We start from the raw sequence: 16,649 nt of genomic DNA on the forward strand, positions 1-16,649 counted from the left end.
TGCTGGCCTGGAGGAGCCATTTGGAAATGTGGTCTGCAAGCCCATTGCTTAAGACCGAGGCACAAGGCTAGCCATGGTGCGAAGCTGTGCCAATAGCAGGTAGCATTAGATCAGTTAAAGGTCCCATTTTTTGCAGTTGGTAGATGATTGACGTTCAGCGGTGGGCACCTCTTGCCACTGTCGGCCTTGAAACCTTTTGGGCCCATGGGGTTGTTGAGGCCATGCCATTTGAAGCCCCCGGTCCAAATCTTTGGGGTCCTTGTATGCTGTCTGTAATGTATGTTATCGGTGAACCGCCTGGATTTTGGCTGGTGAATGGAGGGTCCTCTGCATGTTTAATTGGCAGACCTTCACGTTGAAACAGGAACTGTTTTTTTCTTGGCTATGGGTGCGTAATTTTAAGTTGACTTGCTGCGCGTTGTCCTTGCAAGGTGATTTCAAGAAGTCGTCCAAGCATTGCTTGTTACTTCGCAGGTTTCTGCCTAAAATATTGGGGAACTGGAACTTCCAGAGAAAAATGGACCTTTTTTAATTTATGCCAAGGGACTCTGTTAAACGAAAGCAGAAAGGAACCACGATATCAACCGTCACGGATGGGTTTGAACTGCTTGCAGCTCCCGTGCCTGCTACTTGACCACATTCTTCCATTGTCCCTATGCCCTTTGGCCACATCTTTTGTGGCTTTAATGTCTGCTGCCTTTCATTATGGATGACATGCAGGCGTCCTGGCAGGCCTGACTAATACCGTCCTCACCACAGTAACAATAAAATGCTCACTGTCTAAATGACTGATGATCATTTATGGCAGCCCTCTCCTTGAAAGAGCGGGCAAAATTGGGCAATTTTCCTCGTCTCTTGTATTTTTCCACTCCGGTCCTCCTCTTCCTGGTGTGTTGACAGCCATTAATCCATTCATCTTCCTTTTAAATAAATGTTGTGGAATATAATTTTTGAAAATCTGAATCGAATCGTTCCCCTGAGTTTTTACTTTTTTTTCTAGCAGTTCTCTCTGCTCATTCAAGTTATGCAGACCAGCTATAAAGCCCCATTGCTAAAAATTAGCCTTGTATTTCTTCCCCTATTCTTGAAGGCTTTGCATTAGCTTGCACTTGCATTTAGATCTTTTGTGGGGGGATTGTTTTCCCCCCCTTAACTAAATCTCGGTGTCTCTTCAAATATCTATTTCTTGATGTCTTGCTGTCCAGCTGGTAATGCGAGAGCTTTGGAAGCTGCTGGCCTGCATTTTTAGTGCGACTACCTTGTCTGAAGTCTGCTGCTTCTGAGGTTATTAATTGACCTGTTTTAAAATTTTGGAATTTGATGCCTCTGAAGATTTGCTCTCAAAGTACTTTTATTTATTTTTTTGGTGAAGTGTGCAGTAGGAACAAACCTACATAGTTTTATTTTAAGCCCTTTTTGTATTGTTTCTTCCTATATATATATTTTAAGAACGTTGCTTCTCTCTTGGCTGTCAGAACGGAGGGCAAACGGGGGGGGGAATATGCATCGTTTTCAAATGCAAGTGTCCTAAATGTTCAAAAGTAACTAAACTAGTTTGGGTACCTGAATGCAAGACCCTGTACCAAGCCCTGAGTTTTGGAGGCAAAATTCTCAGTATCTTCTGGCCTGGAAAATCCCTTTAACCACACCAAAAGCAGCTCTTTTAAGTGATCTTATTTTGTATAGTGCCTTTTCATTACAAGGGCATGGTTTGTTATTTAAAACTCTCCTCAAATGCTTCATTATTAGTGATGAGTATAGCAGGCAGATCTAATCTGGAGTGGGGTCTGGTCTCTACCCCCAGTGAGTAAAATGGAGTATGTTTAATAGTCCTGGCTGGAGGTGAGCTCCTTTCTGGAAACCTGAGGCAGGTGGTAAGAGAGAGAAATTGCAAGCATTTCTCCCTTGGGCCGTGCTGCTTTTCGATGCTCCCCGCTGCACAGCGTGTGTGGCTGAAAAACGTTTGCAAGGCTCATCTGAGCAAGCATTGGCCCTGGTGTGGAGCCGTGCTCAGAAGGAAAGCAAATGAAACCTCAAAGAGCCGCGGTCTTGCGTGTGGGACACAACCCTGTCATTTGGGGAAATCAACCTCCTTTTTCAAGAGCAGATTTTTTTTTTTTCCCCCCTGCCTGAGGTCTCAGCCCTGCTGATAATGCTCTGTGTGCTTATTCACACTTACTAGAAGTCCATCCAAATCCTCGTACAAGTAAAGCAGAAGAAGTGCATGCGTATTTGTAGCATCGGGACCTGCAGGTTGTTCCTTTTGGGTTGATCTCGAGGGTTGGCAGGAGTTTGGAAACGTTCATGACCGTCGTGGAAGTTCGTTCGTCACACACGTGGTGGGGGAACATCCTTAAGATGTGCGTGCTCAGATGGAGTGTGCTCTCCTTACGTCTAATAAGAGCTGTAAAGCAGGCGCGTGCTCTCTCTCTCGTTGCCTTTTAAAATAATACATATGTGCAATTTGCTCCTTTTAGGAAATCAAGTCCCTTTTCCTATGGCCAGCCTCAAAGTCCTGAGCAGCAGCTGTTGAGCAGCAAGAGAGAGATGATGCAGCATCTTCTCACGTCCCATGTATATTCATAGATAGCATAGATGATTAGTTAGTCGGCAGGTGACCCCAGGGTTTAGGGTTCACAAGGTATGGGGGAGACTAAAGGAAAAGATTTTTTTTTCACTTTGCCAGTCTAAAGTAAGAGATTCCCCCCCGCTTTGTATTAGGCAACATTTTCTGCTTGAGGAAAAGCTTGCTGAGTCCACGTACAAGCTGCCAAGTGAACCTACAAATGTAATGGAGCTGTGCAAAGTGCCTATTCCTGTGGCATCTTCAGAGGGAAAAGATTTTCCTCTAAATGAACGGGATATTTAAAGAAAAACCTTGCAGGCAGCACTTCAAGACCCTGGCTGAGGTGTACTTTGCGTGGTGCTGGCCACTATACGGACCCGAGGGACCATTTCTATCCCAGATAAATAGTTTCCCTAGATAAGGGAACTGGGGCTCTGCAGTATTGGGGGCACATCTACCCCACACCCCCGGTGTGCCCCAACAGAGGATGCTTCTGGTCTTGCCCCAGCCAGTGCCTCCTTTCCCCCAGCTCCATACCTGGAAATCACAGAAAACAAGGGTGGAAGGGACCGCAGGAGGTCACATCTAGTCCAACCCCCTGCTCCAAGCAGGACCAGCCCCAGCGTGCTGCCTAAAGGCGCTCTGGGGATAATAGGTCCTGGGTACAATCAGCCATCTCCAGTGGGCTCGAGTGTGCCCAGTTGGGACGTCTCTGGAGTGACTTTGCACCTCGGGATTTGGCTTGCCACCCAGGCACACCCCATGGGATTTGATTTTCTGAGGTTGCCTGCAATACTAGGACACTGAACTTAATGACCCCACAGTCCCTTCAGGTCCTATGAACCCCGTCTTGCTGGAAGCCCGCAGGGTTTGAACCCGGGTCTCCTGCGCTCGTGTTTCGCACCATGGCCACGTTCCCAGCTCCGCAGACTTGCTTCGGAGAGCCCTGTGTTTACTGAGCCATCGTGAGCTGTCTTTACTCCAGCAGCCTTGCTCACCCTCTTATCTGCTTGTTACCACAACTGAGTGACCCAGGCTTTGCTCTAGCTTTGTTCCCAGCAGCGGGAGAGGAAAAGGGGGGAAGGGAGGGCATCTTCCCCTGCCAGTTCCTCCTTGGGGAAATCACTCGGTTCCCCATTTCTATCTGGGAAGCCCATGGCTGTGCGGGGGTTTGAAACCAGGCAATGTCCTAAACACCGGGTTTGGGTTTGTCTCCTACACCTGTTCTGGTGGTGCCTCTTCTGGGTCCTCATTGCTCCCTGGGCACCATCCACTGGTGCGGAAGGAGGTCTGGCTGATGGTGAAGCCCTTCTGTGTTGCTTGGTATGAAGATGCTGGTGAGAGAGGAGGCCACTGGCCCCAAGCACATGGCACTGGGCTCTTCCATCTCAACATCGTGGTTATCCTCTCGCCATCTTCCTCGGCAGGGCTGTGGGTGGGAGCCTTTTGCATCCTAATGCCTTTCGTAGTAAATCACTCCAGCAGCAAATGTATTCTCTCTGGCAGTCCGGGCTGCCCTGATTTTCGCCAGGCTTGCCGGTGTGCAAACACGATGCACACGACAAGCCCAGAGATTTCAAGCAGGAATCCCTGGTGTCAAAAATACGCTGCTCTGTTCATGGCCTGCCTGAATTCGTTGCCGTGGGAGAACTGCTCTAGTATTTCTCTGCAGTCAAAAACACATGAAAATGTAAGAGCTGATATTCTCTGAGGGGGTCCTCTTATCTATCACGGGCTGCCTTGAGTTTAAAAAGGTCGAGAACTGCTGCTCTGAGGTGCTGGGTTGACCTGCCGTCAGTCGCAGTTGGCTGACCGGTGTCTTGATTAATCACGCTGACAGAAGAACATTTTCGGTAAGTCAGTACATTGTCCCAACCACCCACAACCTTTCATCTGGGGCACTTGAAAATAGCCACGCTGAAATCCTGCTTGGAGCTAGCACATTGGGGAGAGCTAATGAGAGTCCAAGCGTTTTTATTGCAGCTTGGATGAGGGTCCAGTGCAGACGCTGCTCAGAGCTGAAGCCTGCTTCCTCCTAGTCCTGGGGTCGCTAGCTTTGATTGCCTCGCCTTGATTTAGGACTGAGTACTTAGTTAAAATAAAATGCGTTGCAATGCGCTCTTTCCTCCCAGAAATGCTGGTTGCAATGGAAATAGGTTTTCGGATGGGTACCGAGACCAAACTGAGAAGCAAGCATTTCTCTCGGCCAGTCCTGTCGTTAACTCCGGGTATCAATTTACCTTTCTGCAGCACTTCTGCAGGAGCGGACACACTGGAGCCTGTTCACGTGCAAAACTAATGGGAGCTGCTGGTGCTTTGGCTGGCCCTCTGGTGGCAATACCTTTTCCAGGACTGTTTAGGGTGGGGATTGCTTTGCAGCGCAGGAGGACACTGGGTGCAGCTGCGATTGGAGACGTGGGCAAAACTAAGTGATGCAACGTCATACATTTAAAAACACTTTTAAAAAATGTAATATCTTCCTTTTTATTTTTATCGTGCAGTGTTGCTTACCAAAGCAACAGCACTGGACGTAAGAACCTGGAAGTAATGCTAAAAAGCAAGTGTGGAGTATTTTACTCAAAGAATGTGCACCAATAAACAGCATAGGTAGCCAAAAATACTCTTTTTGCTGGACTTTTAGGTCGGATACCTTGTTCTAGAGGTGTTTGAATAGAAAGCCAGGAATTCAGAACCAGCAAGCCACTGCAGCCGGATGTAACAGGCTTGACCAAATAGCCTCTTTCCTTCTTCTTAGCTAGCATTTTTTTTTTTGTGCATGCTGATGAGAGGAATAGGCCCATCGGTCAGTGTTGCAATGAGCTGCTACTTTTGCTAACACGTGGAAAGGGGAAGACGCACACAAATGTTGCTTCGGGACTTCTCGAGGCAGGGGTCTTAGGCTGCGGTGTGTTGAAGGGCTACTGTCAGCCACGGAAAAGCTGTCTCTTGAGGTATCCCATGCACCATTCCCCCTCTTTTTTTGCAAGGGGTGGATTGCAGGCTTGCACAAAAAGTCTTCCATCTCTTTGTTCTTTTAAGTGCATGATGTCTTCCCAGCTCCTTCCTGTCCGGGGAGGCATTTTATGACCAGCCGAGCTGATGTTGAGCTGAATTCCAGCGTGCTCCTTCGGACCGGCCGGCTGCTGCGTTAATTGTGCTGTTGTCAGGAGGCATGTGCCTCTGAAAGACTTATCTGATTTTTACCAAAGGCCTCGGGAGCCTCTAGGATACTGACCCCTGCACTCAAACAGCTTTGCCCCCCGAGGCCTGGCTTCCAAGGGGGATACCTGAGAGGTTTAGTGTAGCCGGGTGTGTGCCGGGAGCCGCCTTTTCTTTCCATGTCTCCTGGCCTCTAGAGCACCTGTCCGAGGGGGCAGGAGGGGTAAGAAGGGGTGGGCGGCTTGCAGGAGGTGGAGGGGGAAAGCAGGGGCGCCGAACAGCTGCGTGTGTCAGCGCGAGGATAAGTGCGAGGAGATTAATAGTTATTTAAAGAGCAAACGGGGACATGGCATTCGGCTCAGGAATGCGACTATATAAATGCACTGGAATGGGTGTTCTGCCCCTAACATTTAGACAGATGTCCCCTGGACCGAGGGGAATGACAGGGATTCGGCCGTTTCTCTTAAGGAGCTCTTGCCTTGCAGGAGGACGGAGATTTCTGCTGCGACGAACGGTCTGGCAGGGTTTCCCGTTGGCTCTGGGGAGTCGCTGTCTCCGTTTGGGTGCCTCACCCCCAAAAACCTGTTCAGCAGCTTGACGTTATTCTGAGCAGCGCTGTAGGCGAAGCCGGCGCTCCTCGTCTTCCCGTTCCTATCTGCTGGGCTGCTTCTTTCTGCATCCTTGCAACCTTTCCTGCTGCCCTTCAGAAGAGGGACGCATCCCTTAGGAAGAACACGTCCCTAAATGCTGATGAGAAGAGCTTTGAGGATGTGTTCGCTAGCCGTGTTTGGTCCGAGACTAAAAGCAATGCAAAAAATCCAGAACTCTTGGTTCAGAGATGATCCCTTGTATTAGACCAACTCCACTCCAAACTTAAATTATTATTATATTATATAAGAAGAGCTGTGATTTTTCACAGGAGCCTGCAGCAGATTAGGGGTCCAGCGCTTGCTGAAATCCATTTAGTTTAAGGGGGAACTGAGGCAGGGAGGGAAAAAATGGAGCAGCCCAGGGCAAGGAAGGGCATCCTTGGTTCATGCAGGATTAGAAGGCAAGGCATCATTGAGTTGCAGCCCAAAGTAATAAGATAATCAAGAACAGTGGTGGCAGTTTTTGCCACAAACAGCCTGCATGTGGACACAGCGGTGCAGAAGGGCAAAGTGACTTGCTCAGGGATATTCAGCAGATCGCTGGCAAAGCCAGGGTGTAGGACTCAAAAGAGCTTTGTTATAACCCCGTGTCTTGTCTGCTGTGCTGTGATGACTCTGGTACTGTGTACTCGACACAGCCTAGCAAGAGAGTGTTTGAAATGAACCCAAAAGCTAACGAGCAGCGGGCTTGTTAGCCTGGCAGGCGGACTGTGGTTCTTCTTTCCTGGGAACACCATCCTAAGCAATGCAGCCAGGAGCTTGAGAAGACCCTGCTCCCCAAAGCGTCCGGGGCAGGTGCGGTGCACAGCCCGCAGCGTGCTGGGTTGGGGTCTGGAAGACTTATGCAATGCCTTATAGGATTTGCTGATCGGTTTAATTGTGCACCTTGCTACCTGGAACCAGCCGGTGCTTCGGTTTCAGAAGCTGCCCTTCCTGTGCACAGCATAGCTTTGGCAAACTGTGCAGAATAAGGGAGCTTCCTAAAAAGGAAGGAGGTGGGGAGCTCTCATAGCCCGTATGCAATGCAGGGGATGGGTGAGGGTGGGATGCACCCTGCTCCCACTCTCTGGGCCGTTGAAACACGGGTGCTCGAGGGAAATGAGGAAGCGCCTGTGCCTTGTCTCTCCTCCATGCGTACCGCTGCCCTGCATGCCCACCTTGGCTGTGTCCAGAGGTGCCCCTGGATTTTCTTTCTTTCTTTTTTTTCCTGGACCCAGAGCCAGCAACAGCTTCCTGTCTTTCATTACAGATGCAAACAAGATGGGCTCGTAAAGATAAGCATGCTGTGTAACCGCGCCCTGCCACGAGCCCGCCCTCCCTCGCCGGCACTTCCTCCTCACCACCCCCACTTGACACGGGCTGCCTTTGTGCTCCTCGGGGCAGGCTCTGGGCAGCGGGGCCTGCCTGGTGCACTCGCGATGTGCAATGGGATGCCCTGATGCCTTTCTGCCGGGGCCCGCGGGATAGATGAGATGGGGGATAATGTGATGCAATGTCAAGACCATTTGCTCACGTGTTGCAGAGTCCTCATGGGGGATGGCGTCGTTCCTTGCTGAGGATCTGCGCAGGGGGTAGGCTGCATCCCTTCATTGCAAGTGGAGGGTTGAGGGGTCTGCGCGCAGGGTTACTGGTGCTGTGAATCCAACCTGCGGCACGGGGTTGTTGGTTCAGAGTTGACCCATGGTGCGTCGTGACTTGGCTCTCCCCCCCGATTGTGCTCATCTGTAAAATGGGTTGAATGCTGCAAAGGGAAGAGGGGTTTCACTTGCTAGCAATCGTTGGTAAGGTTGTTCTCAGAGAGGGCTGGTGGGAACGCCGAGCTACTGCCTGCATGAGCCTGATGAGCACTTCCGAGCACGTGCTAACGCAAACGCTTTGCTTCCCTCCACAGCCGCAGTACACGAACCTGGGGCTCTTGAACAGCATGGACCAGCAGATCCAAAATGGCTCTTCCTCCACCAGCCCCTACAACACGGAGCATGCTCAGAACAGCGTCACGGCGCCCTCGCCGTACGCCCAGCCCAGCTCCACCTTCGACGCGCTCTCGCCTTCCCCGGCCATCCCCTCCAACACAGACTACCCGGGACCTCACAGCTTCGACGTATCATTTCAGCAGTCCAGCACAGCCAAGTCGGCCACGTGGACGGTAAGGCGGCTGCAGGGGGTCCGTTCTGGTGGGAGAATTAGGAAGCAGGTTGTAGGGTTGCTAGGAGATTGCAGGGACCCGTGGGCAATGCAACGCATCATGGAGGAGGAATTTATCTGGGTCACTTCTTGGTAGTGGTTTAAAAAACAACACACCTTAAGTGTATAAAATGCTTTTTCCCAAAATATGTCCCCTGGGTTATAATTGTAGAGATGTGGGGCTGGAAGGGACCTCCAGAGGTCCAACCCCCTGCCTGAGGCAGGATCAGCCCCATGCAAAGGTCCCAGACCTTTTAACCTCTTTGTAAAACTACCATCAACCCCGACACAAGACGTCAGCCCTGTGCAAACCATCCCAGACAAATCCAGCATCTACCACCTTTGTAAAACGATCATCAACCCTAATGCAAGACAGCAAACCTGAACTTGTGACAGGTGAAGCAGGGGAACCACAGCAGACAACATCCTGCTTCTTTAAAGGTTGGTTAATATGCACTTAAGGGGTCTTAAAACAAGGCAACCCCACCCCATCTGCACCAGTCTGACCTGACCTCCAGTATGGTGGTCGAGAGTAAGAGTGTGTACGTGGATTGCCAGCTCTCATGTAGGAGCAAGACCAATTCGGCAGACTGCAGCAAAGTTTGCCTGGAAGCAAAAACGAGATCATCCTCCCAGCTCGGCTCCATCAAACCCCAGCAGGGTTCGGTCACATCTGGCGTGTCGAGCGTGGCGCTGAAAGAGCGGTGACTTGCAAACGCTCGGGGTAGAGCCGTCCGTCCCCACTCGGTGCCTGTGCTTTTTTTTCCTCCTTGTTCTGCATCCTTCTTGTGAGCAGGGTTGCTCTCCAGCCTTGCCAGCACCTTTCGTGGCTTCTGGCACGTTTTGTGGGTCAAGCTCTCACTCTTGCGGTCATGATCATACAAGACTCTCTCTTTCATAAACTGGGGAGGGTCCTGAGCAGGGATGTTGGGGTTGGCCAGACCCTTGTGGAGGTTTGTGGCCTCAAATAACGATAATTTTGAGTTTTTAGTGTGTTACCTTTTATGTGAGGGAGGCCACGGTGCCACTTGGAGAGGGGCGCTGCATTTTCTTGGTGCCCAACAAGTTATCGTGGAGAAGTAGCCTGGAAGGGACCTTGCAATCCACCCCACTTCCCTGAAGCAGGATAACCTTTATCTGAATCAAATTTATAATTACATTTTGAATCTATATTGTCTCTGGAAAGGAACCACATCCTTTAAATGTATTCACTGCTCCAAGCTGAGCTCTTGTGTCAATGGGGAGACATCCACGGTCCTTTCCTGCCCTGTTCTCTTTTACTCCAAACATGGTTGTGAGGGTAGTTGGGTTTGTTTTGTTTTGTTTTGTTTTTTTTTTTGGACAAGGGTTAAAGACCTCAAGCATATTTTGCCTCCTCTAAGACTCAAGCTAACTGGGTAATTGTGGGTTTTCTGTTATGAACAATAAGCTTAAAAAAAAAAGCTTGGAGCTTTCCATGTGTTCCCATGTATTTTTTTTTTTTTAATCCCAGCAGGAACCATCTTTTGAGTCCAGTTAAATGTTCCCGTGCAGTAGTAGCAATCGAAGTGTATTCCAGCTGAGCATCTGAGTAGGCCTGCTGATACCAGTGGAGGGACTTGCAAACGTGAAGTTAGGATTTTTGGTTTTGTTTCGGGGTCGGATCTCATGATAGAGCTGGGCCTCTGCCTCTGTCGCCAGAAGCTGATGCAGGTGTAGATGCAGCACCTGGAAGGACCGAATTGCATGGTGGAGGAAAGAGAGCTGCAGTTAGCAGCCGCACAGAGCGACACCCTTTCTCCGCAGAGCGCCGGGACTCTGGGAGATGGGGAACTAGCTGCTCCCACGCTGCCCCTCCAGTGTTGCAATTGTGTCCTGGAGTGGACTGTGTTAGAGACAAAGAGGTAACTCCGGGTATGTCTGCATTGCACAATGCTGCCTGGAGATGTAAACCAGATTGGGAGCCAGAAGCCGTCTAGCTGTGGTTGCTTCGGACTCCACCCAGGCTGGGCAGGGCTCTGCTGCTTTGGCTCATCTGCTTCCTCTACCCCTGCAAGCCCGGTGCAGTGTAGACAAACCCCCGTGGCCTTTCTGCAGAGAGCTACCCGTGGAGTTAGTGCCACTTGTGGGGCGTTTTGGGGTTGGTTTGTTTTTACTGTGGCTGCAGCGCTTGGGCATCCCTTTCTGTCTCCAGAGCTCTGCCCTGGTGCTCGTTAATCCACCAACTCGTTTCACATGAGTGTTTGAATAGGTAATGCGTGCGCATGGCTGCTTTACCACAGGGGCGGGTAAGGGAGGCCTGGAGGCTTTCTTCGCTACCCTTGGAAATAGGGAAATGTACCCAAGTGGTTGATGCAAGAGCAGGTGGTTGCTCCATATTTCTGTAACGCAAGGTCTTTTGGACTCCTTGTTAAATCACTCGCCCTTCCCCCTTTGCTTGATGTGACTTCTTGTGCTGTGATTAATGCCTGTCATCTCCTTTCTCTTTAATGACAGCTTGGGAACTTACCCGACTGGAAGAGTCTCTTGCGCTTACAATGACCTATTAAAAAAGTTTAATTACTGTATGGCCCCACCCTTATTAAGACTCTTAAGTCTCTCAAGCCCTGTTTCTGGCTTTCTCTTGTGGCTCCCCAGGGCAGCAGCCTTGGGAAAGGGAGCCAGGTCACTGTGTCCTGTTCACCCCCAGTTTGGGAGCAGATGAGCCACCTTGACCTGCTGGGAACGGGGATGTCGACTGATGCCAGGGCATCAAGGAGCCATTCTCGTCGGGTCTTGAGTCACTCCAGATTAGTTCCCAGGAGTGACGGGTGTGGGTTTGACAGCTATTTTATGACTCTCCTTCCAGGAGGGGAAGAAGCTGCTTGGGAGGGTGAGGTGTAGAAAAGCAAGGTGTCAAAGGGCTGACGGGTCACTGAGTCCATCTACCTGCCACTTGCAGAATGATGCTTTCCCACTTGGGCTGCAGCTGCGGTTGGTGTTTCACTGGGGTGTGCATGCCTTTGTGCTTTTTAGAAGATGTTTTCCGTAAGCAGCTTCCTCCTGAAGGCTGCTAGCCTGCGTCTCGCGACTACGTGTCCGAGCCAGCTGTGGACCTTTCCCTGCTAGCAGGATAGGAATCCGTTTCCAGCTGCGGCTACAGCTGGGATGGAAATAGGGACAGAAATGAAGTTGCCTTCCCCCCAGTCTGTTACTAAGAGGATTGACCCAGGTGTGGTTCTTGCATGAAGGTCGACTTGAAATCTCACCGCGAGATGAAAACGGCACTCCGTGTCTCTAGAAAAGCAGCTCCCACTTGGTTCATCTAGCTAATTTTTTTCCTTCCCCTTTCTGAAGTCTTTCCTTCCCTTCAGTAATTCCAGGAAAATGTGCTGTCTAATCAAGTGAGCGGCTCACTTGTATACAGCATTGGGATAATGAAGGGTGACAAATTGAGAGCAGATTGTAGAGGACTTGTGTGACTCTTGTTGCAGTTGTTTTAATTGCTTGAGAACACGAGTTAAACAAGTAACCTAACTATATAGACTTTAAGGGAGGAGAGGGGGGCAAAAAAAAATCTCATCAGGTTTTCCTGAGGAGGGGAAGTAATTCTTTGCTACGGAGAGCAAGTTGGCACTCCTGGGAAAGCAAAACGTCTAGAGAAAGGAAACTCAAGGAGCACATGGTGTCAGGGTTGACTGTGTCATGGGAAGACGAGGGTGTATCATTAAGTATGTGCGAGAGCCTTTCCAATTAAGGTGAAGCTGTAATCGGCTGTAAATGATGTGTCATTTATTGTGGGATACGTGCGCTCGGCGAATTCCCAGGTAGCTGCATCGCCTCCCACTTTTGAAGAAAAGGCAACGTTTCAGAAGCGCTGTGCCTAAGACTTGATCTCTGCACGAAGAAGAACCGTGCGCCACTGTCCCACCCACTCCGACAAAGCGCCCAGACCTTCCCCGTGGAGGATTTGGCAATTGCCTGTCACTAGCAGAACCAGTTGGAAAATCAAAAATTAAAGCAACGAGCGGAGGTGAACTCAAGTTAACAGCGGTGTCAAAGCTCAGGCTCTCACTAATGACTCATCGAGTCACAAGATGGTTTGCGATGGGGGGGACGGGGGTTATCTCTCTCTTCACTCCCCGTAAAAAGAGCTGAAATGTAAATGCAATCCCTTTAATGCCCCAAGCTGCAGGAGTCAAGGAAACTACCCAGTGTTATGGGGTTTTCAGAGTATTGCAAATGCTGGCAGCACTAATGCTTAATCCTCTTACCCTCCGGTAGGCTGGGTTTGGTCCTTGCAATGCGTTATAAAACTGGGTGAACTTGGAGCCTAGGTTTGTGATGGGACTGTAGACTACTGCTATGTGCAAGACTACTTTCTGATGTATTAATTGAACGTACAGCAAGTGTACTAATCTTCTGCATAGCTCCATCCCTTGCTGATACACTCAGGGTCTTGACCGCTATTGTACAAATTGATAAGAGAAATTTCAAGGGGCGATGGGTTCAAATTGCAGCAAGGGAAGTTTAGCTTGGATATGAGGAGGGTAGTAAAACATTGGAAAAAGCTACCCAGAGAGGTGGTGCGGTCTCCATTCGTGGAGGTTTTGAAGGCCTGGTAGACAAAACCTTGGCTGGGATGATGTAGCTGGGGCTGGTCCTGCTTGGAGCAGGGGGTTGCACTAGATGGGACCTCCTGAGGCCCCTGCCAGCCCTCGTTTTCTATGATTTGGACAAAAGCAGTTATGTGCAGACATTGCTAAGGTATTCGAAAGAAGGCAGGGCAGATTTGAGCCTTATAGACTAACTACATAAGAGATATGGATATGGATAGATGGATCTCTATAGCTAGATATTGATATATAGATATCGACTACGTGAGATAGATGGAGCACAAGCTTTCAGGAACTCAAGTTCACTTCGCCGTGCTATCAGTGAAGTTAGAGACGTGCCTAATCTTACTTCTGCCCCCACTGTGTGTACAAGTGTTTTTAATTACATGATTGCATAGCACTTATTTCAAATCAGAGTGTAGCAGTTCTTAATTACTTCACCTCATGCATGCCATGCTTCAGGTGAAGAGAGGCATCGTCTTGTATTTGTTGCTGCACGATGCTCGGTGTTGTGCCTCTGGGGTTGGGAGAGATCAGTGGGGGGTTCTGGTCGGGCGTAGGAGCAGCATTTAAAAGTGCGATTTTAAGGGACATGTCTTGACCTTGTGTGCTCCAGCAATGCTCACTTAGCCATTTAATAACATAAATGTGCCTTGGGACTAGGGCATCATGACCCAGGGGATCACCTTCCAGTCCTCTTCTTGGTTCTTTGGACCTTCTTAGATTTTTAGAGGGGGAAAGAGGGGAGAAAAAGGAGGTCTTGCCAAGGATTTTGACTTTCTTACCAGCAACGGAGCATGCTGGGCTGGTGCATGGACAGCACTGGTTTGCCCTGCTCTGTGCACTATGGAAGATCACTGTAGCAGAGACAGTCCATGGCTTCCTAGGTCTCTTGTTTCATAGTTTAATAGTTGTTAGGGGCTGGAAGGGGCCTTACAGATCATCAGGTCCTCACAATCTGAGTTTTCTTCCAGCTCACGTTGGAGTGTGGTGCTCTCTCGCTCTTCTTTCCACCTCCTTGGAGATGGGCACCAGGCCTAGGCTAGTAGTCACCCCAACTACATGGGTACTAAGGGCTTGTGTAACCTTTTGCCTAGGTCTTTCCCTAGGGAAGGGCAAGTTGGATTAAATTAAAATGCAGACCAGAGGGATGGTGCTCTTCATAAGGCTTGGGTCTCTGGAGACCTTCTGCTACCTGCTGTCAAACGCAGGCATTTCCAGCATGCGGCCAACCTGAGCAAAATCTAAATGGGAGGCAAGAGGGAATCAGCTTCAAATGCAGCGAAGACGCCTGCCTGCAGAGATGCCATCAGCCATGCTTCAGATTGGAAATGCTTCTTCTGAAGTCACCTTAAATTTGTCTCTAGAGGGGCTGTGTTAGCTCAGAGCCCAGCAGCAAGGCCATAGGATTTCTGATGTACCTGCAGTTTGTCCCAGGTTGTCTGCTTAGAAAGACGGGGAGCTTGGCTTGTGAACTTCCGAAGGAGTTTCCTTTCTGGAGTTCAAGAAACATATTTGTGTGTTAGTTCACCTGGTGAGAGAGAGCCAGTTCTCCTGTAAGAACCAGGTGAGGAGGGGCCTGCAGGTCTGTTTGGGTTTTTGCAACTTTCTCCCGAGGGATGTGAACTCATCAGATACTTGGTCGGCGCCACGTTTCTGAGGACACGTTGCTTTTGTCCGTGGCGTCTTTTTGCACATGGTTGTTCACAAAGGATAATGGTGCCCTCCGTTACTCTGGCTTCAGGAATTTGCCTGAGAGCAGCGGTTGCCATTCCTGACTCTCTTCATGACACCTCTCTTTTTAAACGCTCTCAGGGCAGCGCGGTCTCCCCAAGCGCCCTTCAGACAGCTGCCATCGGTCCCTGTAATGCCGATCGCTTCATCTGCTGCTGTTGAGTGTTTGTGTTGCACGAGCACCTTGCACCGAGTGTGCCCTGCTGCATTCGAGGGCTGTCCAGGCATTAATAAACAGCAGTCCCTGCCCCATGCAGCTTGCTGTGGGGTAGACAAGGCACAGGATAAGATGACGGAGGAAGTAACTTGGCCTTGGGTCATCCAGGGGGTTGGTGTCAGACTTGGGGAAGCACTCACGGGGTGCCAGGAACGCTGTGTCCTGGATCACCAGCTCCAGCGAGACATTATTCGACATATTTGTTCCGCACCAAGCACGTTTTTGCACCCTGAACCATACCAGGGCCAGCCTCGGTTTTGTTCTTGTATCTTGCAGTCTGTTGCTGGTGGCTGGATCCCAGCGCTTGCCGAGGTCATTATTGGTTTCCCTAGGTGGCCCTTGGTGCTTTGCTGAGATATGCAGGATGCAGCATCCCAGGGAAGCAAATAACGGAGAGGGCTGAGGTCAGCAAGCAGGGAAAGGTGTTATTGGGAGGGGCGTGCTTTCATGCTGTGGACCACCATGCAGGAAAGCTGCCCTATTTGGCTGAAAAGCAACTCTCTGCTTTATCCTGCTTTTTCTATCTCAGAGTCTTGCTTTGAAAAAGGAGCTGGAGGGGGGGCCGGAAAAGAAAGAGGGAGCAGCTTTGGTTCTTAATGAGAAATATATATATATTGTGCAGGGCAGAAAGAAAAAGTGTTAATTAAACATAATTGTCACCGATGCAACCCAACCCCCTCCCCCCCACCTTCTTTCATGAGAAAGGAATAAAGAGACTCCTAAACCTGGATTAGAAATCCTTCAGGATAAAAAAAAATCACCGTGTGAAAAGGGAAAAAAACACACACCAAACCTGCCATTGTGCCTCCAGCAGTATTACCAAAGGAATTAACTTTACAAGGAGCAGTCACGACCTGGAAAGAGGCCATCTTTCACATAGAAGCCGTGCGGGGTTTGTGGTTTCTTGGCGCTCGGTGTGGTAAGGAGGAGGCTTTTGGCTAGCTGAACTTTGGTGGGCGTCTTATTAAGTGATGGCAACAGGCTAAAATGGTGACACCCCCCACCCCCTCTTGTCTTGCATGGTTGGTTTGCTTTTTGTTGGCACGTATAAAAAGAAGGCATGGAACATCCACAGCCCTTTAAATCCCCAAAGCACTGGAGAAACATTACTTAACTAATCCTCGCAACACCCCTGCATGGGAGGTAAATCAGCAAGATAATCCCCATTTCAGAGATGGGGAAACTGAGATGCTAAGAACCAGATTTTCTGAAATGGTCATTTTTTTGCACGTGTGTGTGCGCGCGCACATGTGTATGGGCAGCCCCAAGACTGTGTCCTGATTTGATGATCAAAACCAATCGTCATTCTCGCTCGTGCAGTTTGGAGACCTGAGGTCCATGTGCTCCTGAACAGGAGACCCCATGCGTCACAGATGACATCCCAAATAGTTGGCTAGAGAGGATGACCTGTAGATCGCACTCGAAATGGATCTCACGGGGCACTGGTCCAGGTCCCAAACTCACACTCGAGTGCCTTGTTGACCAGGGAGCCTTTCTTCCCTCTTGAAACTTTACTAGTCCTTGCTTCTGGGCACATATACAATAGTGAACACTTCCCCCTATAT

The 16,649-nt window shown here is 49.8% G+C and overlaps 1 protein-coding gene across 4 annotated transcripts in view; it reads left to right on the forward strand.

Annotated features, from left to right (window-relative positions):
• The window catches only part of TP63 (tumor protein p63), a 122,381-nt gene that overhangs the window by 57,303 nt on the left and 48,429 nt on the right, over positions 1-16,649 (forward strand). For all 4 annotated transcript variants that reach the window (XM_090051428.1, XM_090051427.1, XM_090051430.1 and 1 more), the window contains one exon: positions 8,267-8,521. In XM_090051428.1, the coding sequence (XP_089907554.1) occupies positions 8,267-8,521 (255 nt within the window). The remainder of the gene's footprint in view (positions 1-8,266; positions 8,522-16,649) is intronic.

This window comes from Crocodylus siamensis, chromosome 6, assembly GCF_052110815.1.
Source record: "Crocodylus siamensis isolate JL-2025a chromosome 6, ASM5211081v1, whole genome shotgun sequence".
Lineage (NCBI taxonomy): Eukaryota > Metazoa > Chordata > Crocodylia > Crocodylidae > Crocodylus > Crocodylus siamensis.